The 27,428-nt window shown below is 45.1% G+C and overlaps 1 protein-coding gene across 5 annotated transcripts in view; it reads right to left on the bottom strand.

Moving 5' to 3' along the window:
• Nucleotides 1–7,970: 7,970 nt before the first annotated feature.
• The window catches only part of MTM1 (myotubularin 1), a 91,257-nt gene continuing 71,799 nt past the window's right edge, over nt 7,971–27,428 (bottom strand). For 3 of the 5 annotated variants that reach the window (XM_004598547.3, XM_058659246.1, XM_036497802.2), the window contains 6 exons: nt 23,791–23,976; nt 18,330–18,536; nt 17,500–17,592; nt 16,810–16,923; nt 15,105–15,281; nt 7,971–8,929 (listed from right to left, as the gene is read on the bottom strand). In XM_004598547.3, coding sequence (XP_004598604.2) covers nt 8,762–8,929; nt 15,105–15,281; nt 16,810–16,923; nt 17,500–17,592; nt 18,330–18,536; nt 23,791–23,976 — 945 coding nt within the window. In that variant the 3' untranslated portion in view covers nt 7,971–8,761. The remainder of the gene's footprint in view (nt 8,930–15,104; nt 15,282–16,809; nt 16,924–17,499; nt 17,593–18,329; nt 18,537–23,790; nt 23,977–27,428) is intronic. The other 2 variants (XM_004598546.2, XM_058659245.1) reach the window with 2 other exon arrangements.

The following is a 27,428-nucleotide window of genomic DNA, read 5'->3' as shown; positions in this document are numbered from 1 at the left end:
GATGCCAGCATTGCGAAAGGCAGCTTTAACCACTATTGCACAATAGTGGAACCCAAATTTAATTTATTTAAAATTTTTGTATCAACATAAAATACCTGTGCATCTTATGGGGTAGGTTTTATTTCTTTAATATGAATATTGAGGCCAGCATTGTGACGTTGTGGGTTAAACCTCTACCTGTGAGGCAGACATCCTATATGAGTGCCAATTTGAATCCTGGATGCTCCACTTTCAATCTAGCTTCCCACTAACGTGCCTGGGAAAGCAGTAGGTGACGGCCCAAGTCCATGGGCAATCATGCAGAAGACCCAGATGGAGTTCTAGGCTCCTAACCTTGGCTAGCCCTAGCTGTTCCATTGTGGGTGTTTGGAGAGTGAACCAGTGGATATAAATCTCTCACTCTTCCTCCCTTTCTCCTCCTCTGTATAACTTTGTCCTCCTCCTCTCCATAACCATCTTTCAACTAACTAAATCAATATTTTTCGGAAAGAAAGGTAATATGAATAGCAATTTTCTCATCTACATCCTGTGATGTTCTGGGAACATTTTGATTATCACCTGTCTGAAGGAAGCAGAAGACAGCACTGCAGTGCTGCTGGGTTCCGTGCTGGGAATCTGCTGGATCGGGTCAGTTTCCAGCTCAGTATGACTTCGCTGAGTGCAGAGTGAGGCAGCCGTGTGTGCAGCTGGCTCTCGGAGCTCAGTCAAGCCAGCTCCGGCAGACCCACGTCAGGTCAGCCAACTCATCCCCCTGCCTTGTTGTCTGCTGTGCCTGGCAGAGGAGTCTGTCTCTGTTGTTTCTCCTGGGAGATGTTTCTGTGGGGAATTTTTTTGTGGGCATTGTTAGAGCCTCGGGATGAAGCTCTGGTGCTCTCCAAAACAGCATGCTTCTGCCAGAAAAGGGTGCGGAGGGGAGGTTCCAAATTCAGAGGTGAGGTGAGCACCACTTCAGAGCTCTGCACCAGTGTAGAGTTCCCACAGTCCTGATACCCAGGCATGGTAGGGGATGTATATCTGAATAGTGAGGTCACCAGGCACAAGCCTCCTTGACTTCTCTGTATTTCTTGCATCCATTTCTTACAGCCATGGTGACTCATCACCATGAATTTGAACAGCACGGATTTCTGCTCTCACAGTCGCGGCGGTCAGCAGTCCGATGCAGCGCTGCTGCTTGGGGCCCTGGGGAGGGGTGGGACTCCATCTCTTCTCCCTTTCCAGCTTCTGCATCCTTGGCTTATGGCCCCTCCCTCCTTCCCAGACGCATCAAGGATCTGGAAAGTTCCTTTCTCATGACTCGGCCTCTGATGCCTGTCTGCTCCCCCTGCCACTTTGCAGGACCCTTGTTATGGCGTGGGGCTTGCCTCAGCAACCGAGGAGGAGCCAGGAAGGACTGCCACGGGATGCAGGCACCCCGGACGCAGCTTCATCTTTGCACCCTGCCAACTCATGTTTCAATCAGACTTCCTCTCAGAGTTTGTGGACTAAATTCAAGCACCCCTTGCACGCCATTCTCACACTTGGCACATTTTACATTGGCCTCTCTTGATTTTCTACCGAAAACCAAACCAATTGCTATGCAATTGCAGTAAAAACCATCGTTCAGGTTGTATCTCTAATCCAAAAAGCCCAAATTCAAACTGCTTTGGAATAATAATAAAAAAATAGCATTAGTCACTGAGAAAGTCTGAGAGCATTTCAGTTTTGGATTAAGCATGCTTACCTGGTAAAATTGATGGAAACTTGGAAGCTGCAAACTTCTGAAGTCAGAGGCACTTCTGATCCGAAGCAGCTCCAGGAACAGGGAGCCACCTTGCGCTTGTTTTTGTGTCTTGTTCCTAGTCACAAGCCATTATTGATTCTTTCTCAATTTATATTTTATCTTTAACATTTATTTATTTACTTGAAAGGCCGACTTCAAGAGGGAAGGACAGAGAAGAGAGAGCTCTTCCAACTGCTGGTTCACCCCCAAATGGCTGCAGCATCCAGGGTCTCGCCAGGCAGAAGCCAGGAGCCAAGAGCTTCTTCTGGGTGTCTGACATGGATGCAGGGTCTGACAGCTTGGGCTACGTCCTACTGCCTTGTCGGGAGCATTAGCAGAGAGCTGGACTGGAACTGGAAGAGGGACACGCAGTGGGTGTAACAAGGCCAACCCTGCATCTCTTCTTGTGTCTACTCTTGCTTTGGGGCCCATCTTCTGGTCCCTTCAGTGGCATCACACTGGCACCTGTGCACCCAGCCTTGCTGCCCTGCAATATGTCCTTGACTCTGACCCTTAACGTGCCTGGCTTTAGTCCCTGCCTCCAGGCTTGCACACGTGGCAGTCGAGGGACGGCAGCTTGCTCTGAGCTCCACACGCTTAGCCCATGTGTGAGCTGCTGGTGCGCCGATGGGTCCCTTCTGTGCTTACGCCTTTGTCTTTGCTTGGTTTTATCATCCCTACATCCCTACAGGAGAGTAGTTTGTTTTTGAAATTATATAAGTAGAAAAATACAAAATTTATCTATAAAATGAGCAAAAATTTTGAACTGTTGCCACGTTGCAGGTGGTGTTTGGTGCTTATGTCCCCTGTGAACAGCTGCCTTGCTTCCACTCAGGGTATCGTATGGTTCTGGATAGCTGCATGAATGGAAACAGAAAATAAAGCTGGAAGCAACTGATGGCCTGAGTTTTGTCTTAGCTGCTAAAACGCTTTGGACTAGTCACGTACCTCATTGTGTGTAACCGTGTAAAGTGGGTAAGTGCGGTGGCATACACACTCGCCCACCGGCTGATCCGGTGCTAGAGGGACGGAGGTGCGACAGGCCACAGGATGTCCCCCAAAGGCGTCCACACTCCAGCCTTCAGAACCTGTGACGTTGTCCCAAATACAGCAAGGGGAAATTAAGGTTGCCAAGCAGCTGCCCCTGAAATGAGACTATCCTGGGCTCCCCAGCCTGGACCAACATAATCCAAATGGTCCATTTTTTAATTATCACAGGGAGGCACTATATGAGGATGTTGAACTGCTTTGAGACAGAGGGAGAGGTCATGAATCAAGTAATGCAAGGTTCCATGGGAGATGGGAAGGCAAAGGTTTCTCCCCTGGTGCTTCCAGGAAGAATTCAGCCTTGCCAATGCCTTAATTTTGGTTGACAATCATGCAGACATCTGCCCTCCAAAGCTCTTAAGCGGTTGGTGTTGTAAGCTAATAAATACGCACTAACTTTGCCATGGTTTCTTTCATGAGAAACTGGAAACAACACATAAGACAAATACTATCTTGTGCTCTAAAAATTGTATTTGAACAAGTGATTGCAGTGCACTTCAGAGAACGGCTGTGTTGGAGTTCTAAGGACACTCCAGGAACATGCAACTCACATCCTCCCTGAGCAGATGGATGCCAAAGCCTCCTCTGGATCTACAGCATCTGGGAGCGGGCAGAAGCTCGCCGACGCCTTCTGTCCAAGAAATTGGGCCCCAAGTCAGTGCCCACCATGCCCACACATCCCCCCACCAGCTCCCACTGATGCGGCCCTGAGCGGTAATGCTTGGGAAATGAGGGAGCTGTGTTTCGCAATGCAGGCACAAGGCTCTGGGAAATCTGTCAGTTTCAGGAGTGCAGAATCAATAAGCCATGTTCTCAAAATCTTAGGAAAATGAAATAAGGCTTGATGAGCATGCCTGAGCGTTCTGCTACCTTCATTTTTAAAGGATATGTGGAAGTACTCATTTAGTAAGAGACTTATTTATTTCGAAAATCAGAATCTCCCATCTGCTGGTTCACTCTCCAGATGGCTGCAATGGCTGGGACTGGGCCAGGTCTCTCACAGAGTCCAAGCACTTGGGCTACCCTCCACTGCCTCTCCGGCCATTAGCAGGGAGCCGCATCACAAGTGGAGCAGCTGGGACACAAACCAGTACTCATAAGGGATGCTGGTGTCACAGGTGGCGGCTTTACCCACTATGCTACAAGAGTAGCTCAACATGAAATTTTTGCAAATAAGGACTATCTATACATAGATCTAAGCCTCATAAGGAAGTGAGAGTATTTCTCTTATAGATCTTTCCTCCTACACGTGTTTAATGCAGGAGACCTTGCTAAAAACTCCTTCATTGAGTTGCAAAGCTATGACTAAATGCTGGAGTATTAGATTATTTCATTCATATTCCAGCTTCATTCTTCTGGTGGTTCCATGCATCTTAACACATTAAGCTGAAGTCTATCTCAAGCACACAAGGGTGTTTACACGTATTTGTGAAAACTGGAATTAAAATTTTGGAGCCAAAATTGCAATCCATGCAGCTTTTTCATACTATGCTCTTCCCATAATTTTTTTGGCATGCACAACAGCTATGGCTGTAAACAGGCCTGGCTGGGGAGCTAAGAGTATGCCCTGACTGGGTCGTGGCTCCCACTGCTGAGCATGAATATTGAAATGTGGGTGGCAATCTGCGCTGGATGTGACTGCAGTGTCCCTTAACATGGGTGTGGACTGGGCCTGGGGTGTGACGGACTGGGCTAGACTCCAGCACTCACTGGTACTCATGAGAGCCAGACTGGGTGTAGAACAGGTTGGGATAGGTCTTGAACTCTCTCTGAACCACGTGAAAACCATGTCTGGGCGTGGACCAGGTATCGCTGGGCTGCAACAACCAACAACAAGGACCAGAATGGGTGTGGCAGGTTGAACAAGGCCACTGTTCTCGCCAGGACAGGAGGTGGACAAAGTCACCCTGGGCCAACGACCCATTAGTGTGTGCGAGAACTACCACTGGGAGGAGACTCGATGGAGGAGCTTGGGAAACTCCTTCATTGGGATGCAGACCCTGCAGGTGATCACAAGAAGCAAGGCAAGGAGCAGCCCAGACCATGCCAGGTTACAGTACCCGCTGGCATACATGTGGGTCAGGTCTGGGGACAGACCAGTCTGGGCCAGCACCTAACACCCGCTGGCAGATCTGAGAACCAGGGCAGGGGACAGGAGGAGCCAGATAAGGCTGCAACACCAGTCAGTTCACATTAGGGCCGGGACAGCAATCAGGGTGGGCTGAGATAGGCTGCAGCACCCACCGGCAGGAGCTGGAACAGGGGCAGGCTAGACCAGACCAGGTTGCACAATAAGACTGTGCATACTGAGGTCAGGCGAGTCATGCAAGCCTGGGCCCAGTGGAGGCCGGGTTCATGAGTCCCAGGGATGGGAGATCTGACAGGGCTCGAGTAGCTTGACTCAGGTCCTGGGGTCCGCCTTCTAGGTAGGGGTTGGGTTCATGAGTCCCAGGAGTAGGGGATCCAGTGAGGCTTGGGTCGCCTGGTCTGGATCCTGGAGTCCACCTACTAGGTGGGTGCTGGGTTTGTGAGCCCCATGGGTGGGGGACCTGGTGGGGTTTGGGTCACCTGGCCCGGGTCCTGGAGCCCACCTGCAAGAACATGTCTTACTTAGTGAAAAAAAAGGCAGAACAGTGGACACAGACCCTGTTGTGAAAGGAGAATATGGCAGCTCCTTTGGTGTCATAGTAGAAGCAGGAGGACAGAACAAACTGGACAGCTACCCCAGTCAAACGACGAGAGCAAAAAATCTCAGTGAAAGCAGATTTTAGGCTTACTATGTCAGCCAGTGGACACTGGGAGGGTGACGTCATCCTCAGATCGGTGCAATCGACAGCACTGCAGAACTATCCAAGCAACATGGGCTGAACCCTCGGAATGTGTCCACATTGAGACTCTGGCTTGATATGAGGCGGTGGTTCCTCATCCCTGGGGACTGGGACATGTGGGAAGTCATATATGGCTTCCCCCTTTGTCTCTGCTCTTCCCCGAGAAACAATAAGAAATAGCAAAATTGAAACAATGTGTTCACCCAGTTTTCCCTAAACCTTGATCCTTTCCACCCTGATCAACCATGTAATCATTATAAAAAAAATAAAATTACTACAAAAAAACCTCTGGAGAGAGGAGCAAGTTGGCACACTGAAAAAAAAAAAAAGACTCTCCATATACAGGGATCTCAAAACTTTTTGGCACCAAAACCAACATCAATTCCACTTTCTACAAACTTTGAAGTCCCTCGAGTAACTTTTTGGTGAAGGCGCTGCTTCCTCTGAGGTGTCCTCTGCTGTTGCTGTTGGCCACCAGCCGCATACCTCGGGCACAGGTACACACGACTCCACCTGCGCTAACCTCACACCTGCTCGCAGTTTCTCCTTTATTCAGGCTTGTTTCGCTTAATGCCTCCAGAGGGACTGAGAGCATGCAGCTGCATTATGTAGAAAGAACTGCATGGCATGAGATACCAGCTAGCTGACTTGGAAACATTCTTCTAAAGATTTATGTGTTTACTATGTGAACGGCAGATTTTATGAGAAAGAAGGAGAGAAAGAGAGGCCTTGCATCCGTTGGTTCGCTCCTCAAATCGCTGCAATGACTGGAGCTGAGCTGATCCGAAGCCAGGGGCCAGGAGCTTCTTCCAGGTCTCCCACGTAGGTACAGAGGTGCAAGGACCTGGGCCATCCTCGTCTGCTTTCCCAGGCCACAGGCAGGGAGCTGGATGGGAAGTGGAGCAGCTGGGACATGAACTAACATCCATTTGGGATGCTGGCACTGCAGGCAGAGGATTAGCTTGCTACACCACTATGCCGGCTTTTAGAAACTTCTGAGCACTATTCCTTCCAAAAAAGCAAAAAAATACTACATGGAGTACTAAATGCTCTTATCAAATATGTGGGATGCCAAGTCACTGAAATGGCTATCGTGGAAATGTGGTCATTCTATTGAATGCCACAGCGCAGGACTCAGGCCATTTGGGAGAAGCAAGAACGGTCGGGGAGTCCAGCAGCAGGAGGGGCAATCCTGCAGCAGCAATGTGCTTCGAGGCAGAAGCGCCAGCTAACCCAGCAGCACCCAGCCTGGGTCTGAAGCAGAACTTCACAAAGCCTGCCAAAACACTCAGGATGAAAACATATGCTTCCAGCTGGCGAGGATCCCAGCCTCACTTTGTTTTAAATGGTTAATTTCAGTTTACTGATGTAAGGATTTAGCTTGTCGGGGAAGCACAGACAGGAGCAGGCTCATTCCTAACTGGTAACATTTGAAACAAACCTTACATTCTTACCTACTGACACATCAAGGAGGGCCTACGTTACTGTTTCATCCTCCCTGAGTAGCAGCTGTGGTCCCCTCCACTCCGCGCCTGCAGCTGTGTGTCTGCTCGCTCCAGCAAGAGCCATGCGCAGAGCTCGGCATCGTTAGCACGCTCGCTGAGGCAATGCTGCTGCCACTGGGTGAGCGCCTTGCCAGTTGTGGTTCCAGGGAAGGAAAGTGAGATGACATGGCACGCATTGCAAACACACACAGTTACATGCTGCAAACAGTGCTAGGTCGTAGTTAATGTATTTATTACAGCAGCTCTTTAGGCATTTTCATCATGGAAAAGTTTCCATGATATTTCACAAAATCCTTTCAGCTATTAGCATTATCTTTTTCTCTTTCCATGGAGTGACACCTTGTTAATTTATGAAATATTTACAGCGTTTACAAAAATCAAGAGAAAGTCTAATAAAATTTCTTATACTTACAAAATTTATACATTATACTACTGTATTTGAGATGTCTTATTTGGTAGACCAATTAAGCTATGACATAAAATAATTTACAAAGATATATTTAATCTCTCTTAATCCATTGACAACAAAGCCATATTAGCTATAAATAGTTCTTTACAAATCATTGTTAAGCACATTGTTTTAACTCTAGCATTAGCTTTTACAAATATACTTACTAAATGAATTAGCTCAAATATCAAATAGAACTGTGCATTTAAAATTTCGCTTAATACTACAAAACAAAACCTGGAAAAAAGCAAACTGCCCAGTACTTCAAGTAAAAATTTATAGAACCAGTTTGTATGCACACTCAGGGGAAGGGGAACCCAATGCCACTTCAACTGGAATTCAGGAACACCACACGACTGGACATCCAGCACGGGTCTGGCGGCCGCTCCAGCACGGGTCTGGATGGTGCTGCAGAAGCTCGCTTTCTGTGTGCCAACACATACCTGACATCCTTGGCAAGTCACGCGTGGGCTTTGCTGCAACCCAAAGGCCATGCCGACTCTCAGGCAAGCCCATGAAAGAAGGTAGAGAAACAGCTGGCAGAGTTTCCGAACAAATCAAATCAGACTTAACTGGGTCTCACTGGTTTTCAATATAAAAGCATGCTTCTCTTGAAAATCACGGGGCAGAGTGATATGCCCACATTTCAAAATAAGGAAAAACTCACCTACGCAGCCAGCTCTCTGTTCGCTGCCACCTCTGACGGCATGGTAATTGGCAATTCTCCTAGCGTCTTGCTTTTGGATAACGCTGAGCTCAATTTGGTTTTGGCAGTAATACACATCTTTCACACATGAATTCATTTTAGATCGTCGAAAGCAGTATTTTAAGTGGCCCGAGGAAAATTCATTCCACAAACATATTTTCCTCCTTTAATTTAAAATGTTTCAATTAAGCCCACAAAATACATATTGCACACACAGTACTTCATTAGAAGTCAACTGAATTAAAATTTTATCTTTGAAAATTTGCTTTTCAAAGGTGTCAGGTTTTCCTAAAACCTCCCCTTGGCTCCTTTTTTCTGATGGCTCTGTGGACACTGTGATGATCTTGCACGTATTCTAGAAGGCACATGTTCCAGAGTTTAAGATTGTTAGTTCAAGTTCTACCCAGAGGCAAACATTTGAACCTACTCTGTACAGACGCCCAGACTCCAAGTCCTTATTATGAGCTGTCAGAAGTGAGTCTGTAGATGAGGCACCATTTGCGAAGGGCTGGAGGGTGAGGTGGACGTGCTGGGAACCTTGGAAGAGCTGGCGAGCTGCAGCTCCTCCAGCCGCTTGATGTAATCGTCGCGCAGGGCCAGGAGCTCCATGTACCGCTGCTCCACTGCATTGGGCTGCTGCAGGGAACCAGAGGACAGTCACACTCGAGGCAGCCCACGTCCCCAGGAACCCACCTTTTCCCACATGTGTTGTCGGTGTGAGCTCTTCCGTTAAGGTTTCACACACAGACACATTTTCTTGAAATATAGCAACACTGACTTGCAACGAAAAGCACCAAGTACTAACACCCAGCTATCCACCACTGAGAAACAACTGATATGCGTATCTCCTTGCAAATACATAGCCAAGTGATTAAGAAGTAATATGTATGCCTGACTTGAAAGCAAAGAGATACTGATGTCCCATCTGCTGGTCCACTCCCCAATGCCTGCCACACCTGGGCGGACTCATCCCTGCCAGGACCCTGTTTGGGTCCTGGCTCCATGCTACACTCGAGGTTCCTGACAATGAGACCCTGGCAGGCAGCAGGGCTCGCTTAAGCGATGGGAGACCTGGATCGAGCTCCCAGTTCCCAGCTCTGCAAGGTCAGCGAGTGTTTAAGTGTGTGTACACGTCTGTAATCACACTCAGATCCAGATACACGAGACCAGCTACCAGAAGACTAAAGTTTTAAAGGGATCAGGGGCACTCTCTGGAAGGCTTGAGAAGTAAGGACTGAAAGAGAGAGAGAGAAAAAAAAAGGCCCAAACTCTACAGGAGGGTCTTCCTTTGGCACATGCTGTGGTTTTCCAGAACCATTCTGCCCTCCACTGCATGAAGCTATCTGCCAGTACTGCAAATGCCAGTAAGGCAGCCAGGGAGCAGAGGAACTGAGTAACACAGAATCCAGCTGTGAATGCTGAGAACGGTGTGTAAGAGCAGCGGCTCCCCGGAGCCATTGCATCCCACAGCAGGGCACCTGCCCCCAGGCTAACACTGTGCTTCCGGCTCCTGCGACCATGTGAACAAATTACCACGAACATGGAAGGCTTACAACAATTTCTAAAAAAATTAATTGAAACAACAGCAGCAAGTTTACAGTTCTCTGCAGAAGCCCCAGTCAGTGTCAGCAGGGCCATGTACCCTCTAGAAGCTTCTTCCAGCTTCTAGGGGCTCAGCTACTCGTAAGCTTGTGGCTGCATCAGTTTAGTCTGGTGTCTTCACAGGGCCTCCTCCCCTCTGTGTGCCTGCCTCTCAAATCTCCCCTCCTCTGAAGACTCGCGTTTCTGGATTTAGGGCTCACCCTAAATTGAGAATGTTCTCATCTTGAGATTCTCAACTTCATTGCAACTGCAGACTTTTTCCCCCAGATAAAGTTCACTTCACAGGTTCTCCATGAATTTGTCTTTTGCAGAGAGCACCGTTCACCCCCCGCCCCGCCATACTTGCCACGGGCGAGCTGGCTAAGGCTGCATGTACACACGGCAGATCAGCGGGCCCGCATTTCGCCTCAGAGCGCTGCCTTCATCCACACTGAGTTCACGAAGGGCCACAGGTGCTCCTAAGCCTATCCTTCTAGTCGCTGCTGTTGGAAGCACAGGACTTTGCAGTGTGAGTTTAAAAATGCACCCCCAGTGCGAGGGCAGGAATGCTTGCCAGAGTGTCTCTCACCCTGTAAGATGCTGCTCGCTTATGCGCTTTGCCCATTGCCCTCGGTGTGTATCCAACTGAGGAGCAGATGCTGCCCAAATTCCCGTGTTCATGGCACTCATTTTCCAGCAGGGGGAGACAGACAAATGACAAACATCTGGCCAGCTCAGTAGCCTAGCAGCTACTGACCCTTGCACGCCTGGGATGCCATATGGGCGCCGGTTCATATCCTGGCTGCTCCGCTTCCGTTTAGGCTCCCTGCTTGTGGCCTGGGAAAGCAGTCGAGGATGGCCCAGAGCACTGGGACCCTGCACCTGTGTGGGAGACCCGAAGGAAGCTGCTGGCTCCTGGCTTCAGCTAAGCTCAGCTCCAGCCATTGAGGCCATTGGGGAGTGAACCAGCGGATGTAAGATCCTTCTCTCTGTCTCTCATCCACTCTGTAAATCTTTGCAATAAATGTCTTTGAAAAAACTGACAAACACCACAATACTGCTGGGAAGCAGAGCAAAGCAAGAGGGGTTGAACGATCAGCAGGCCAGTGACAGCCTGCAGCGGGCAGGGGGCGCAAGCCGCACTGAGGAGGGAATTCTGTAAGAAATGCTTGGGGGAGATGAAGGAGGGAGCCTAGGGGATACTGGAATGTCCGAGGAAGACAGCAAGATGGCGCTGTGGTTGAGGCAGAGGGTGTGACACTGCTGTTGAGGGAGAGGCTAGGAGGCCAGCAACGGAAGGAGTGGGTCAAACAAGGCCTCAGAAGTCACTGTAATGACTTTGGCCCTGACCCTGGATGTGTTGAGCAGTTATGTGGGCCTTTAAAAAAAAAAGACTGATTTTATGTATTTGAAAAGACAGAGTTGCAGAGAAAGGGGAGAAAGAGGTCTTCCAAATTCTGGTTCATTCCCCAAACGGCAGCAATGGCTGGGGCTGGGCCAGGCCAGGAGCCTGGAGCTCCACCTGAGGCTCCTACATGGAGCCAAGGACCTGGGCCATCCTGTGCCGCTTTTCCAGGAGAATCAGCAGGGAGCAGGATGAGAAGCAAAGCAGCTGGGACTTGAGCCAGCCCTCATGTGGGCTGCTGGTGCTACAGCTGGCCTAACTTGATGTCCTATGTCGCTGGCAGCTACCTGGGCAGCTGTGAGTAGGGGAATGGCGTGATTTTATGTCTCCGTCACAAGGATCACTTTGGTGGCCATTACAGGGACAGATGCCAAGGAAGCAGGCAAAGTATCGGGGTTCACGACAAGGCTACTGTTGCCATCTGCAGTAGAGGGCACAGGCCTGCAGGGGTGAGAGGCAAAGGAGCATGAGACAAGGCTAAAGTTCCTGGCCAGAGAGACTGAGATGGAGGCTGTGAGCCAAGAAGGGGAAGGTGGCAGCATAAGGTGTTGGGGCTGAGTTAGGAGATCTGATTGGACACATGGACCCATCACCATTTGCCGAACACTTTCTGCTCTCCCTTCTGCCCCATGATGTTGCCTTCCTTCCCTCCTAAGTCTCCACACCTACGTGGGTCTGTTTCGGAGCTCTATTCTGTTCCAAATGAGTCCTCACCTACAGAGGCGCAGTTCTTCCTCAACATTCGCCTTCACAACTGCCTTGAATATTGGTTAAAAACCTCCCCTTCTGATATTAGTATTCAAATTTTGAATGAGAATTTAGCATCTATTTGAATAGTAGAATCAGTGTGTAAAAACAAACAAAAAACCAGAGATAGTGCAATCATTTGCAGAGAAGGCATGGCTGTGCTATAGCTAGACAGGCAGGAGCGGGCATCTGGCCCAGCCGTTAAGGCACTGCCTAGGCTGGCTGTCTGCACAGCAGCATGCTTGGTTGGAATCCTGGCTACTCACACCACAGGAGCAGCAGGTGATGGCTCAAGTGCTTGGGCCCCTCTCCCGCAGGGGGACTCAGACACTGCTCCTGGCCCTTGGCTTCATGCGGCCTCAGCCTCAGCTCTTGTGTACTTGGGGAGTGAATCAGTGCACGGGAGAGTTCTGTCTTTCAAATGTAATGAAAATCATTTAAAATATATATATATATATATATATATATATATATATATATATATATATATATATAAACAAGCCTTAAGAGAATAAACAGGATACTCATAAAAATAAGAAGATAATTCAGTCAGGTAATAGTTACAGAATCATGTAGAAGCTATTAGCTTACAGACTGACAAAAAGTATGTGCAGGCTTTACTAGAAGATTCCATTTGTGATAAAATGCGTCACCAAAACAACAAGAAATCAAATTTAAAGGCAAATCGTTGTAAATGCTATACCTGGACTTCTAATTTGGGAACTGAAGCCAGAAGCACAGCATGTGCTGACTCAGCACGGAATAGAAGGAAGTATTCTGCCATCCAGTCATTTCTGTGTCCTTATACTGCTGAACTTGGCTACTAGCTATGGCGCACAGCACACAGGTCAGTCTGTGAAGACTGATTGTCCTCACGCTCAGGCTTTAGTCACCCGTACATGAAGTTCGCATCTGTCCAATGTAACCCTTCCTGGTTACACTGCACCTTCCCCAGAAAGCGATGCTCTCCGAAGTACGGGGCAGAGCTCACTGGCTGCTCATGTTCCTTCTCAGGTTTGTCATGTGATCAATTTATACTTCTGTTTTCAGCAGCATAATTTCCTCATATGAAGTAAAAACACCAAAGCTGCTTATTAATAGATTCGCAAATGTCAGCAATGCTCCTTCCACAAACTGCTGAGTGTTTATGTCATGGCAATGCTTGGAGGCTTTCACATTGACAGCCATAGCAGGCCTGCCTTCTGCGAGGGGAACAGCTCACTGGAGCTGAGGCTGCATATTCTTTTTATCTTGCAATACTCAGAGTAAACCACGAGGTTGAGAATACTGTAGGTGTCCAGTAAGTGTATACCTTCGGAATCACACAACAAAATAATGATTTAACTTGTAAATGCTTAAATGCATTCTTTTTAAGTTTATGTTACATAATTTTAGAAGTCCTACATGATTTCATTTTAATCTTTTCCTACATGGAACAATGTTCTACATAAGCAAATTTTGAAGAAAATTTACTAAATTCAAATTTATATCATCATACTTATCCTTGTGTTTAATAACTGCCGGTCAGCCCTGCCGGGTGGGGGTTTCCGTGCTTTCTTCCTGCTCTGTGGTCTCCCAGTCCCTGAGACCTGGCCACCCTCAAGAGTCTGCGGAGGGAAATATAAAGGCCGCCCAGCTCCAGCTTGATTTTTTTTTTTAAGTTTCTCTGTCTTCCCTTGAAAGAGGGAAGGAGAGACAGAGATGGGAGTCTTCCATCCAGCGACCCACTTCCCAAATGGTCGCAATAGCTGGAGTGGGGTCTGTCCAAAGTCAGAAGTTTCTTCTGCATCTCCCATGGGGGCCCAGGGGCCCCAGCGTTTGAGCCAATTTCCACTGCTTTCCCAGGGATATGAGTAGGGAGCTGGATCAGAAATGAAGTGGCCAGGACACAAACAGGTGCCCATATGGGACTGCACGTGCAGGCTCAACATACTATGGGACTGCATGCAAAAATTCCTATGGGGCCCAGCTGCACCCTGCTAAGCTCTGTAAGGATGGTAAATACATGAACATTTTCTAACAATGTACCTTCACACTTTACTTGCTACACAATTATCACTATTACCTTTATACATTCAGGAATAAAGTGCTCTAAAGTTCTTGAACTTTTAGAATTTCTTAAAATTCAGATGGATAAAACATAACAGAATTAGTACATGAGCTATCGACTTGGTTCCAGCTCCTGATTCTAGCTTTCTGCCAATGCAGACCACAGGAGGCAGTGGGTGAAGCTGCAGACAATGGATTCCTACCATCTACGTGAGCGGCTTGGATTATGATCCTGGCTCAGCAGTTGTGGCCATTTGGGAGTGAACCAGCATAGGGAAGTTTTGTCTATCTGACTCTATCTTTGCTTCTCCAGTATTTTAAAAAGAGCCATCATAAGCCCTTGATGTTTCAAGCGCTTAGAACTAATTATTAAATGGACACACTTCTGAGCCTTTACAAACAGGCCATTTTCCCACTTGATTTTGGATGTAGTGGGGATGAGTGTGTATTTGAGAAAACGCTGAGTCTTCTATTTAAAAAGTCATCGTTTTCCTTTTTGCCTGGTAATTGCCAATGCACTTTTCTGTCCATCAGCCTCACGTTAACAGTAAAGACCCTCACTCAGCAGGCACCTGACCCAGACAACGTCTGCTCACCTCCACAGGATGAGCTAAGTCTAATCAATACAAAGAACTTTCCAATGGTTTAGATGTGATGGGAAATCACTTCAAGTGATTAAAGAAAATTCTTTGCTTTGGTAACAAACTTTCTAAAGCTTTACATCAGCTTCCATTTTAGCAAAAAACAAATCTGATTTTCACATTTGCAGACAAAATACGTGCATTAGTAATGGGAAATTAAGTTGTGTGGTTTTAAAAAAACAAGTGGTTTTGAGTTTGATGCTCTCCCTTACAATATAAAAATGGACCAAATAGCATATGCTAAGGCCAGAAAGCAACACTCAGCTGACACTGCTCTTTTAATAGTGCTATTTCTTTTTAATATGTTTTTATTTTGAATTTTGAATTATGTGGTACAATTTAGTATAGGCTGGGATTTCCCCCCACCCCCAAGCTCTATTTCACTTACCTGTTGCTTGATTCTGGGGTTCCATCTAATGTAATAATTCACCCAGAGTTCCAAGTGACGCATACTGGCAACTGGATATAAAACTCGATTGATTTCTTTAGTATAGAAAGGGTTTTTGAACTTTTCTTTATTACTATTTATCAGTGACCATAAAGAAACAGTTCTTTCTGCAACTTTCTAGAGGGAGAGACAGAGAGAAGGACTCCTTTAGGAAATGGACACACATCCCAGTTTGCGGCTTGTGGTAACACAGTTCAGCAGCAGTGTGAATCATACTCTTACATTATCCCCATAATAGATCAAAAAGCTTCCTGGGCCGGTGAGTACTCCCCGCCACTTAGAGATATTCGCAGCTAGTGGCCTCCTTGAAAGCCACCATTTGGACCAGAACACAGGGTACAGGGTGCTGGATCATTAAATGCAATTCATTGACCTATGGGGATTATCCCTGCTAAGCAAAATACTCCAGAACACATGGGCAGTGCACTATTTATGTGACAATAAAAGTTATCAGAAGATACCACTTACTTTAAAAATGTTTGTATTGGTTAAAACCACAAAATCTTAACTTGCATCTACTTGACTATAAGTATTTGAACATAAAGCTATTTTAAATAATCACCCAGATGTTTCATGTATTCATGTATTTGAAAATATCTCAATAACTGATATACTGAATCCTCACTTTTTAAAATTTAAAATAAATTCTTTTTGAATCCTCCTTTTTTAAGCCTAGTGTCTATTCTCTCATAAAAATACTCACACTTTCATTGCTTTTTATTAGAGCTTTTTAAAAATGTAATGTCAAATTTTGACCATAAACTAGCCAAAAAATAGGGAACTAAAAACACAATAATTGGAATTATCAAAAGTGGAATTTAGAACTCTTCTTGGTAATGACTTCAGTAAGAAAGAGCATTAAGCTAAAACTGGACATTAAGCTAAAATGAACATCCCAAAATAAGCGACTAGAGACATTTTTTAACATATGCATTTCATTAACACGAATGATACATGACAGTACATTCTGCCTGCCTTTTCATTTTCATGTTTCTAACGCTGAAACCTAGAATGCCTTCCATTTATTTGCACATCAGTTTCTTTTCATGCACACAGTTTTAAATGCCAAATAGTCTGACCAGATTTGTCACCAAAAAAAAAAAAGCACTGGCTCTCAGCACTCTCCTCAGAAGCACTTGCTGGGTTTCCCTTGCCCAGTTTTAAAACTGTACACAGCCACTGTATACGCCATATTTTCACATAGGTACACATTGTGCAATAATCAGTGCAATAAAGCCAGCAAGCATGCCAATCTAAGCACGCATGCCACCCAGGTATCTCAGGAGAATTCCTTCCTGAGCCATTTCAAGTCCCAATGCAAACTGATTGCTTCTTGGCTTCCCCACTGCTGGTCTGAGATTCAATTTTCTCAAACTAAGTTTTCTGCTGGTTGCCAGAGTCAAAAAGATTGTTTTCTGTGTATCTTTTCTCATTCTTCCTCTTTTCACCTACTATGCCCTTTAGAAATATTCCTGTTGCAGACTCTTTATGGAGTTTGGGAGTACTTGGATACTTTAAAAGTCATTTCTACTTTTTGAAGGCAAAATTAGTAATCATATAAACTATCATATTCCTTTCACACCAGATCTATTTTGGTGCACCTTTGCTGGAAAACAAAACCAAACAAACTGGCATTTTTACTCACCTGTTTTTCCCGGGCAGATTCACAGTTGAGTAAGAAAGTACCAAATCGGCAGCTATATAGGTGATCCAGAATTGTAATTAAGAATCGCTCGTTGAATTCAAAAGCTGTCGGGAACTAAACAAAAACAAACAGGGACAGCATGACTGATCAGAGCTGAGAACACTGGAGGGTTCCAGGGGGTGCACAGGCTGCAGCCTGCACGCGAGCTAAAACTCGTTTTTGAATGTTTTAATAGGGCAGAGAGTTTACACAATCCTTAAAGAAAGGAATACAGAAGAACAGGAGGTAGACAGTTCACCTTTGTGTGTTCTGCCAAGTATAAATGACGCAAGAGTAGCTGAGTAAGTTTTTAGGAGTTCACAGGCTTGCCTATATAGCAATGTGACTGTAGCATATATGCAAGACAAGTTGATAATTGCGAGTTCCATCCATGTTCCACTGGGAGAGACAATATAGTTACACATCACTTGAAAAAAACAAAACCCTTCGGTATGGAAAATTCGAGACATACAAGTAGTATCAGGTATAAAGAGGTGAACTGCCCTTGTACCCATTAGTAGGCTGCATGGTCACTATGCTTTTGTCTGTAGCTCTGCCCTAGGTTATTTTGGGGGCAAATTTCATATGATATAGCAAAATACTGGATTTAAACAGGAAGACAAGTGGCTATTCATCTCATATATTTCTTACCTGCTTTGACATCTGCCACACACAATCAACAAACTGGAGAAAAATTGGAGATCGGTCAGCATCAGCATGATTTTTATCACCATGACCTATACGCTGAAATGAATCGGTGAGAATAACCTGTAAGTACAAAACTCAAAAAGCAAATAAGCCACAAAATGTGACAGTACACTCAGCTGGGCACCTTCTAAGTGCCATGTTTCTTAGAGAGTAAACAGTTCAAAATTTCATGGAAAAATGTGAAAAAAGTACATATAGATTTAAAAAAATTTTGCATTACAATAAGCTTCTTCATAATTTAGTTCCATTTTCATTAATTTTACAAAGTTACTTGAGGTACAGGGAGACAGATACAAAGATGCACAGAGCTGGAGTCCTCAGCACCCCCCCCCTCGTTCAAAGGTCTGCACGGCTGAGCTTCAGGCAGCTGGAGGCAGGAGCTGGAGCTGAGCCCCGCTCGCACTCAGGCAGCCATCTCTGCCGCTTCCCACCGTCTGCATCCACAGCAATGGCCAAATGGCTCGGGGCATCCTAACCATCAGCTTAACTGCCAAGCCAAATTCTGCCCCCACCTTCTTTCGAGGAATTTCAATTTAAGCATTTATAGGCAACCTGTTTGTGTTACTTTCCAGAGAATCTGTAAAATAGTGTAGATGGATAAACATGTCTCCTGCAACATTCTGACTAACTCAAGGCATCATGCATTTTAAGCTTGTAAAGGTTTTACCGTCTCACGAATTTTATTTTAATAATCAATTCATTTATGTAATGACTAATTTTTCAAAGTCAAATGTCAGCAGTATGGTTTTCAAATGGGTTTGTTGTTTACTTACAGACGCAAACTTATGTCCGAAACTGATCCACTCTTTTTGTACCAATATTTCAAAGCCTTCGATGCTTCTGTAGAAGCTGTCCAACATCAGCATGGCCAGCGACGTCAACTGAGCCGTCCTGTCCCAGCCGTCACTGCAGTGCACAAGCACCGAGCTCTTCCCTGAAGAAACTTTGTCGGCCACCTGAATGGCTCCCGTTAAAACAAGCTGCCCGAGAAGAAGGTGCAAGTTAGCAGGGAGCTCTAAGGTGACACCGGAGGAAGCGCCGCCTCAACCTGTCTATAACCCAAAGTGCGAAGAAAACACAAGGCTGGGAGCTCTAGACTCTGCTGACCTCCCCTCACAGGCACAGCATCTCAAAATGCCTGGGCAGTCAAAAGAAAAAAAAGAAAAAGAAAAAAATGCCGAAAACAGAAAAAAACAGACACACCCAGAAAAGAACCGCACTGACGGCATATGTTCATGGATCTGACGACAATGGTATGGAGGGATGTCACAACTGCCTCACAGGCGGAGTGGCTTCAACAACTGTGGGAAGCTAGACATCTGCTGTCAGGGTCCTGGCAGGGCCACACTCCCTGACAAGGCACTAGACATGGATTCTAGGCTGTCTCCTAGCCTCTTCGCCACTGTGACTGTGCCGGAGCCTGCCAGTCTTCATACGGTGTTCTCCCTACGCACATGGCTCTGTGCTCCAACCTCACACATGTGTGAAAGACCCCTCTAACTTGAGCACAGTATCATCATAATAATTACACATGCCAAGACCCAGTCTCCAAGGAAGGCCGTGCTGAAATATCCTGGGGGACAGGACTTCAATGTATGAATTTTCAGGAGGACAGTTTGGTCTGCAAGAACAATCACGTAAGAGATGTTGGCCCAACAGATCTAGCCCTGAACATTACAGGCCTGACACAAGGGGCATTAACTTTAAAATGATGAAACAGGAGAGTACTTCAAAAAGTCTTGGCATGAGAGGATTAATAAAAGATAGATTATTTTCATTTGAAAATTTCTGAAACCCATGCATACAAGGTCAGCGAATTATTTGTGGAAAATGCATATTATAAAAAACTATACATAGATTTCAAATTTTTTTGTACTAAAGTAAATCTATCTTTTTTTTCTTTTTCTTTTTTTTAAATTATTTATTATTTAACTTCATTAATTACATTGTATTATGTGATACAGTAAATCTATCTTTTAATCTCATTTTTTTCATGAAGTTATTCTTGTATGAATTCTGATTTAGCTTAAAAGTCATAGAACACCTATTCTAATGATAAAGTGACCACCTTCTATTAAAAATTTGAGATAAATAAGTACCACTAAATTTATTACTCCAAAAATTATTATTATGATATAATTTTTTGAAAATTCAGGTATTTGTAGAGGTACTTAACAGCAGACTCTACCCATAAGTGTGCAGTTTCAAAAGATTTAGTACATTTAAAAATGAATTTCTATTTGAGAAGTAAGGTTGAAGGAGGGAGGGAAATAGTTTTTATCTGTTGGTTCACTCCCAAAAGCCTGCTACAGGCAGAACAGAGAATGGGTAAAGCCAGGAACACAAACCCCCATACCAGTATCCTGCATGGGTGGTAGGAACCCCAATAACCAGGCTGTGTGCCAGTAGAAAGCTATGTCAAAAATGGAGGCGCATGGGCCTGAAGGGGCACTCTGATATGACATACATGCATCGCAAGTGGCGTGAAGTCCTGTGCCAAGTATGTATCCCAGACTTCATAAATTCACACGGTTGTGCAATCACAGTTACCCAGTTGTAGAGTGCTCCCAGCACTGTCTCAAGCCAGTCTCTGATCCCACTCTCAGCCTAGGCAACCAGGGATTTATTTCCTGTCTCCATAGTTTTGCCTTTACTAGAAACTTTGCATAACTTTACATAAATATCTTCTCATAGTTAAACTGTCTTAATTCAAAGAAAAGTCTAACCAAGCAAAAGATGTGATATACAGCTACAGGGTGTGAGGACTGGCCATTAATCCCTTGCACAAAACTCACTTCTTCTAAAAGCTAGTGCAGCCTATTTCCTCAAGCATGTCAGGTGTTGCCCTTGCCATCCTGTTTGCAATTCTAATTTGAAGCGCTTCTGGAGAAAGGGCTGCTGAGCAGCACTGTCCTCCGCGGCACCAGTGTAACCCAGCCAAGTTGAGGCTCACCACATTCTCCCGAGGGTCACTCTCACCCCAGACACTTCCTTCACTTTTGATAGGAAAGGCACTGATTCTTGGTCATTTTTTAAAAGATCTCTTTCCCAATGAAGAATTTTCATAATCACTTCTGAAGGGATCAGCTAAATAATTATCTAGTAGAACAAAATTGGACTTGTCACCGAGGAGAGGAAACAGCAGCTGCTCAACAGCACACAAGGCCATGGTTAAGGTCACTGGACCTATGACCAAAGGCCTGGGCTTTTAACTTCAGTCTATCCTGTCTGACTGTGGGCCCATCACACAACCAGAGTTGCTCTCTTGAATGTGAAGAGAGGAATGGTACCTATACCAGCTTGTCTTGAGCTAAACCCTATAGAGTACTAAAACACTGAGCATATGTTCAATGCATGCTTGCAGCCAGAGAGCTGCCAGCCAAGAAGCACAGAGTAATTTGTCACTTCATGAAACACTAGAAGGGAAGGATGCTGAAAAGGACAAAGATGAAATGTGAGTGGCAGACATCACAGGGGCCTTCCATCCTGCTGGGGCTGTCGGGGTGCTGGAGTGAGGACTAGGGAGGTATCTGGACGGTGCAGGTCTTCTCACTGCAAAAGGCTTGCCCTGATTTTACTTATGAAGTGGCGGGACCATTTCCCTAGCGTGCAGGTTAGTGCTGGCCATGCCACGTATTTATCAAACAGCCTGGGTGCTTGTGCTCAGCTGGGAACTTGTGACTACTACCCTACATGACAACGAGGATTTCTCTGGAGCAATCAAATGAATGATTTCAAGATGGGGACACTAAACTGGATTACCCAGGTGGGCTATCAATTACATCATAAGGATTCTGATACGAGTCAGACAGAAGATGAGAAGGCAATGTGAACACAGAGGCACAGGTAAACTGAGCCAGGAGCTGGAGGAGTCAAGGAACAGATTCTTGCCCCACAGTTTTCTGAGGGAGTGAGGGACCAATTGTCTCATCTACTCTAAATCCAAGCTACTGACACATCTTGGCTCCCCTGCCCACACGGCTGCTGCCTCCAGGCTTCTAGGTGTCAGTGAGGAAACAGCAACACCTTTCAGTTCTTTTGTGTTCTCGTCACTATGCATAAAAGTATAAAACCTCCCAGGGTCTTACACAGCACTGTCCTTTTCCCCTCGGTCTACTCTCAGCTGCAGATGCCTTTGCCTGCTGGATCCCTCAGGTGCCCGGGCTGCTGGATGAGACCCTACCTTTCCCCAGCCTCTTCTGAATGCCTGGCTCCTGCTAGGAGCTGAACGGACCTGCTTGCTAGACACCACCAAAGGATGGCTCACTACCACCTCAAATGCACAGTATTTCCCTTGGTCAATGTCCCCATCTGGTTTACCCTTTATCCTCAAAACAGAGGCAGCATTTTCTCAGCTAGGCTCATACTCCTAGCTTCACTTCATAATTCCTTACATCTACATCTAGCCATCATCGAATGGCACAGACTCTTCCTTGGAAACATCTGACTCCCTTTCAGGGTCTCCTTGCCCCCATGCTGGCAGCATCTGAATAGAGGCCATTATTCTCTCTTTTTCTCAGCTTCCTCTGGCTCTGCTTCCTCTGACTTCACATTCTTCCCTCTAGTACCTATTATCTAGGAAGCTATCCCTAAAATATGCTGCTATTCCAAACCCTCTTGGGGCTCCTCACCGCCTACCATGACCAGCAACACCACTGATTGCTTTAGCCTCTCCCAAATCTCGAGGTCGACCTCTACAACGATATTCACCTTGGTCAGTCAGCCACAACCACATCCACCTCTGGCTTCTGACAAGGCCATCCTCTTTCTCCGGAATACAATCTCCTGTCCCTTCAACTTCTTCAAGAACCAAATCAAGTTCCACCAAGGGCAAAGTATCTGTTCCTCCCAGCAACTATAAAAGCCCTCTTGGGTATGTAACACAGTATCCTTTGAATAGTATGTTTCTTTTCTTTTTTTTTTAAGACTTATTTATTTTTATTACAAAGTCAGATATACAGAGAGGAGGAGAGACAGAGAGGAAGATCTTCCGTCCAAGGATTCATTCCCCAAGTGACCGCAATGGCCGGTGCTGCGCTGATCCGAAGCCAGGAGCCAGGAACTTCCTCCAGGTCTCCCACACGGGTGCAGGATCCCAAAGCATTGCTTTCCCAGGCCACAAGCAGGGAGCTGGAAGGGAAATGGAGCTGCCGGGATTAGAACCAGCACCCGTATGGGATCCCCGGGAGTTCAAGGCAAGGACTTCAGCCCCTAGGCCACACTGCCAGGCCCGAATAGTATGTTTCTTTCTGAACATATAAAGCATTCCTTCAACCAAACATGAACCTCTTTAAGGCCAAGAAATACATCTGAAAATGTTTCCCTATTCACAGGGTCTAACATGTCATACACACCAAAAGCATGTAACCCCCCCTGCTTTTTTTTTCATCATGTAACATTTCTTGTCTCCAAATAAAGTGTTTTATTTTAGATAGGTTTTAGATTTATAGAAAAGTTGCAAAGGTATGCTGCATTTGTTAGAATGAATGAACCAAAACTGAAGCAGCATTAACTTACTAAAACCTACATTTTGGTCATATTTTCTAAGTTTCCCTAAAGTCCTTTTTCTGTTCCAGGATCCCATGCAGGAGACCACATTACAGTTAGTCATGACTATGTATTTCTCCAATTCATTTTTATGATAATTAAGGGAAAATGGCAGACAAAATAATATGACACATCAAGTTGGAAAACAAAAATGAATAGATTAATATGTCTTAATAATTCACCTACGTAATGCTGGCTTTGCTTATTTACAGAATGAAAAGGTTTTTAAAAGCATTATTTCTTTTAGATAGCTGCCAGTACTTTAACTTTGAAAAGAAATTAGGATTTCTGGTATCTTCAGGATGAAAGAGTGAGCAAAAAACACAAAAGCCATGCTTTAAGACAGTCCGAGATCAGTTTCCAATAGGCCACTATCATCTAGGCTTGGGGGGTGGTCATCCTCGGAAGGCTGGATAGTAAGCTGACTACTCCAAAGTTAGACTTACCATGACAAGATGGAACGAGAAATGTCTCCAAGCTCGAAAAATATGCTGCAGTAATAGCGTGAGTTCTTTAGGCAAGTTATAATGAAACACCCAACTGTCAAATGTAGTCATCTACAAGTAGTTTATCTTTCAGTGTTCAATTTTTCAACACATGAGGAATTTCTAACCCTGTTTCATTACTTTTTTACATACTCACAAATCTCAAAAGTACATATATACATACACATGTTCATATACTTGCCTTGATATGTTCAAGCCAATGAGTAGACTCCAAACTTGACAACCAATGAGATTCTTCTACATTAGGATAAACAATGTCTTTGACCTTTTTTAAAGATTCCCGCATAACATGGATATTGTGAATGTCCAAGAAGAAAAGTTCAGCATTATGATATGCATCATCACTTTCATATCCTCCTCCTGTTGCCTGAGAAATAACAAGATAGACAACAATCAGTCAGATTGTCTATTTTATCGGGAACTTACATAAATGTTTTGAAAGTTATTTGTCTTTCATATCTTAATCCAAACCCTCTAATTTAAATAAGCCATTGATATGACTTCTATTCAACACTAAGCCCCTATGACATTATTCAATCTTTGAACTGGAAAAAAGATGGAAGGCTGGAAATTTCCTGGGGAATTTATCTCTGTGAAAGAAAAAAAAGAGCCCTCAGTTTCAAAATACCCTACAATTACTGGCTCTCCTTCTAGATTTGGAAAAGCAAGAGTACGTTCTGAAAGGTCATCCTCCTCCATCAATTTCATAGCCAATATGCATTCCTTAAGGGAGTGAGACAGCCCAACTAAGGTAGCAGCAGGCATCCCCTGCCTCATAACAATACTCTCAGAGGACAGGGTGTGTTAGAGAAAAATCACAGGCTTTGCAGTCAAACAAGCCCAGGCCAACAGCTCTGCGCCGGCCTCTCTGCATTGTGTGAAGCAGGGCAAGGCGTGTAACCTTTCTGAGTCCCAATGTCATCGGCTGCAAAACAGGAGATAATACTACCCAGTCTCACAGGATTACAGGAGCCAGACTCCATTAGAACAGCTAACATCAGTCACCAGCTGATGAGCTCCTGTGATGGCCCAGAACTGTGATTCTTGCTTGACCTAACTTAGCCCTTGGAGTGACACTGCACGATAGGTATTACTAGCTCCGTTTTGCAAATGACAAAACAGAAGGTCACATATGCTGCTTAGTATCCAGATATCCCAGTAATGGGTGGAATTCAAGTCTGGTCCACTTTCAGAGCCTGAAGCTTTCCTTTACAAATATATTTATTTGAAAGGCAGAGTTACTGAGATACAGAGATCTATCTGCTGGTTTACCCCTGAAATCGCCATAACGACCACAGAACCAGGACCTTCTTCCAAGTCTCTCATACGGGTACAGGGGGCCAAGCACTTCGGCCATCTTCTTTTTCCACAAATAGCAGCAGGGAGCGTGATAGCAGGTCTACCGGGTTGAACCTTTTCTGCCACCGTAGGTCTGTCTGTAGACACCAAAGATGCAATCTGCACATACTGAGCCCTCAAAGAATCAAAGTGTTCAAGTGGAGACAAGTGCACTGCCTACAAGCGGCAGCGTGTCACAGTAGGCATGGGCTAACTCCCCAACAAGGTGAAGACTGCCCGTTTGCCACATCAACACAAAGAGATGCCATGCTTTGCTTCAGGAATCTGGCAGTGTTCTGCGTCCATGTTTCAAAATGCCCATGGCCCTTTAAAATAAAGTTAGACAGCTCTGAGACCTGCAAAGAAACCAACCTCGGAGCGCTGGTAGGAAGGAAACAGGGAAACACCTGCCTGAGAGCCAGGAGGAAAGGGGAAGTTAGCAGACAAATGTGTAGTGGCTGCATGCCTGTGTTCTTTTTCTTTTTAACAATGGAAGGAATGTAAACTTGTATCCAGGGCTGGAGAACCAAAACACGTGAGGCTTGTTTTCCTGGGGTTAGTCATAGAGAAGGCTTCCTACAGAAGTCAGGCTATGACATGAACTGCAAACCCGGAGATCTGCATGAGGAGCCCGAGCTATTGGTCTCCAGAGGTGAGGGCAGAAAAGCATACCCAGGCAGAAATTTCCACACAGCTTGCTGTAAGTAGCAATAGAAGCGAACAGGCAATAAACATTCACTTTGCTGTTCTGAAAATAAAATTATCAGCTCAGAAATAAGCAGACAAGTGGGCCGCCTTCCCCTTGTCCCTGTTCTCCATGCCATGCAAGTACATCAGGTGTGCCCTGTTCAACTGGTAAGCTGCTTCCAGCGCCAGACTGGTGTGGGGTGAGCCTAGGCCACCAGCATGCTGTGAGGCAAGGGGACACGTCACCCGTCTGCTGCTCTGCACAGGGGGCTTTTAAATAGTTACAGTGACTTTCAGTTTTTTTTCATACTGGAGTTCATGTCATAAATAAGTAAAAATGAAATGTGACAAAAATGAAGGAAAATATGTTTTTACTCATTGTCAAAGTTTCTGAAAAAAAACAGACACTAAGAAAGTTCCACCTTAAGTCCTCACAGCATACTGCCACAAAAACAGAAGCAGCCTGGTACTATGCTGTCTCGCCACCTGGCTCTTCCTGTTTGTTTCATTTGAAATGATGTGATGCCGCCTGCTGCATCTGTGGTTGTAAATTTCTAAATATCCACAAGGCAGAAACAATGAGGTCCAAAGACAACAGAAGTCCGAAATGGTAAGTCAATTCATCAAGCATAGACCAAGCTCCTCCAACTTCAAATTCTCTCTCTCTCTGGTTACTTTACAAGAATTCTCTCCAGTTTCACCTTCTCCAACACAAACAGATGACCTGGTGCCATAATGTACAAGATCAAGGGACTGTTGCTATGGCTATAGATGACTACCACAGTGATTCGGCAAGTGAAGAGGGGATGCCAGTGGAGTTTTTACAACAATGACTCAGATCTTTAAGGCTTTTCTCCTTCACATTATCGTTCCTGTCATTCCGAGCAGCATTAGAAATAAAGACTTAATTCTCCAGTCTTAAAAAGACATTCAAGAATACTATAATTTTGCAGTTTTAGAATTCTACCTTTGCTATAATAAGTGTTAGAGCTAATATAATTAAGGTATTCATTTCACACATTTGAATATTTTAAGACATTCTTTCAAAATACTTCAAATGAATGTTACCTTGTATCTATTTCAGGCTAAATATTGTGTTTTTACATGTACTCACGCTGAATTACATATAAAGTACAACGGGCATAGAATCCTGGTCTGTAAAGTGAAAATAATCCGAGAGGATAGATATTAATTTTTCCTAAGTATTTTACTTATAATTAATTGATTGAAGTTGATGATGGCTTTCCATATATCTTCACAATTATTTCTAAAGCATACCCAACTGTGGGTACAGACAGTCCAAGAGCATGCCTGGGGCAGATGGAAGTAGGCCAGGATTCAACGTGTACAATGATGAGCCCTGTGCGAATAAGGAAGGGCTGCCCATGCACGCTCTCACAAAAGACCAGCACATCCAGGATGTACATGTCATGGGTCCCACTCAGGAAGCCCTGAAGCTATTTCAGCTGCTCAAGGAATTCCTTTCCTTTCAGGTTTTTGTGTTGTGAATAACTGAAGAGGCCAGATAAATGACCTTGGGATAATGAAGAATCAAAGACAGTGAAATGGAAGCTGATAGCTGATGAGAAACAACAGAGGCAAGGCATACTCAGAGCAGGTCCCATGAGCATTTGCAAGTGGCAGCTGCCAATCACAGGAGAAGACAAACAGCACAAAGGAGAAAAAGAAGGCAAGATGCTCACCAACCTGGGGCCACCAACTTTATACGAGGGTACTTCAGAAAGTTCATGGAAAAAGGAAATGCAATAAGATATGCTTATTTGGATTCCCCAT

The sequence above is a fragment of the Ochotona princeps genome, chromosome X (genome assembly GCF_030435755.1).
Source record: "Ochotona princeps isolate mOchPri1 chromosome X, mOchPri1.hap1, whole genome shotgun sequence".
Lineage (NCBI taxonomy): Eukaryota > Metazoa > Chordata > Mammalia > Lagomorpha > Ochotonidae > Ochotona > Ochotona princeps.
This window is presented reverse-complemented; position numbering and strand designations above follow the sequence as displayed.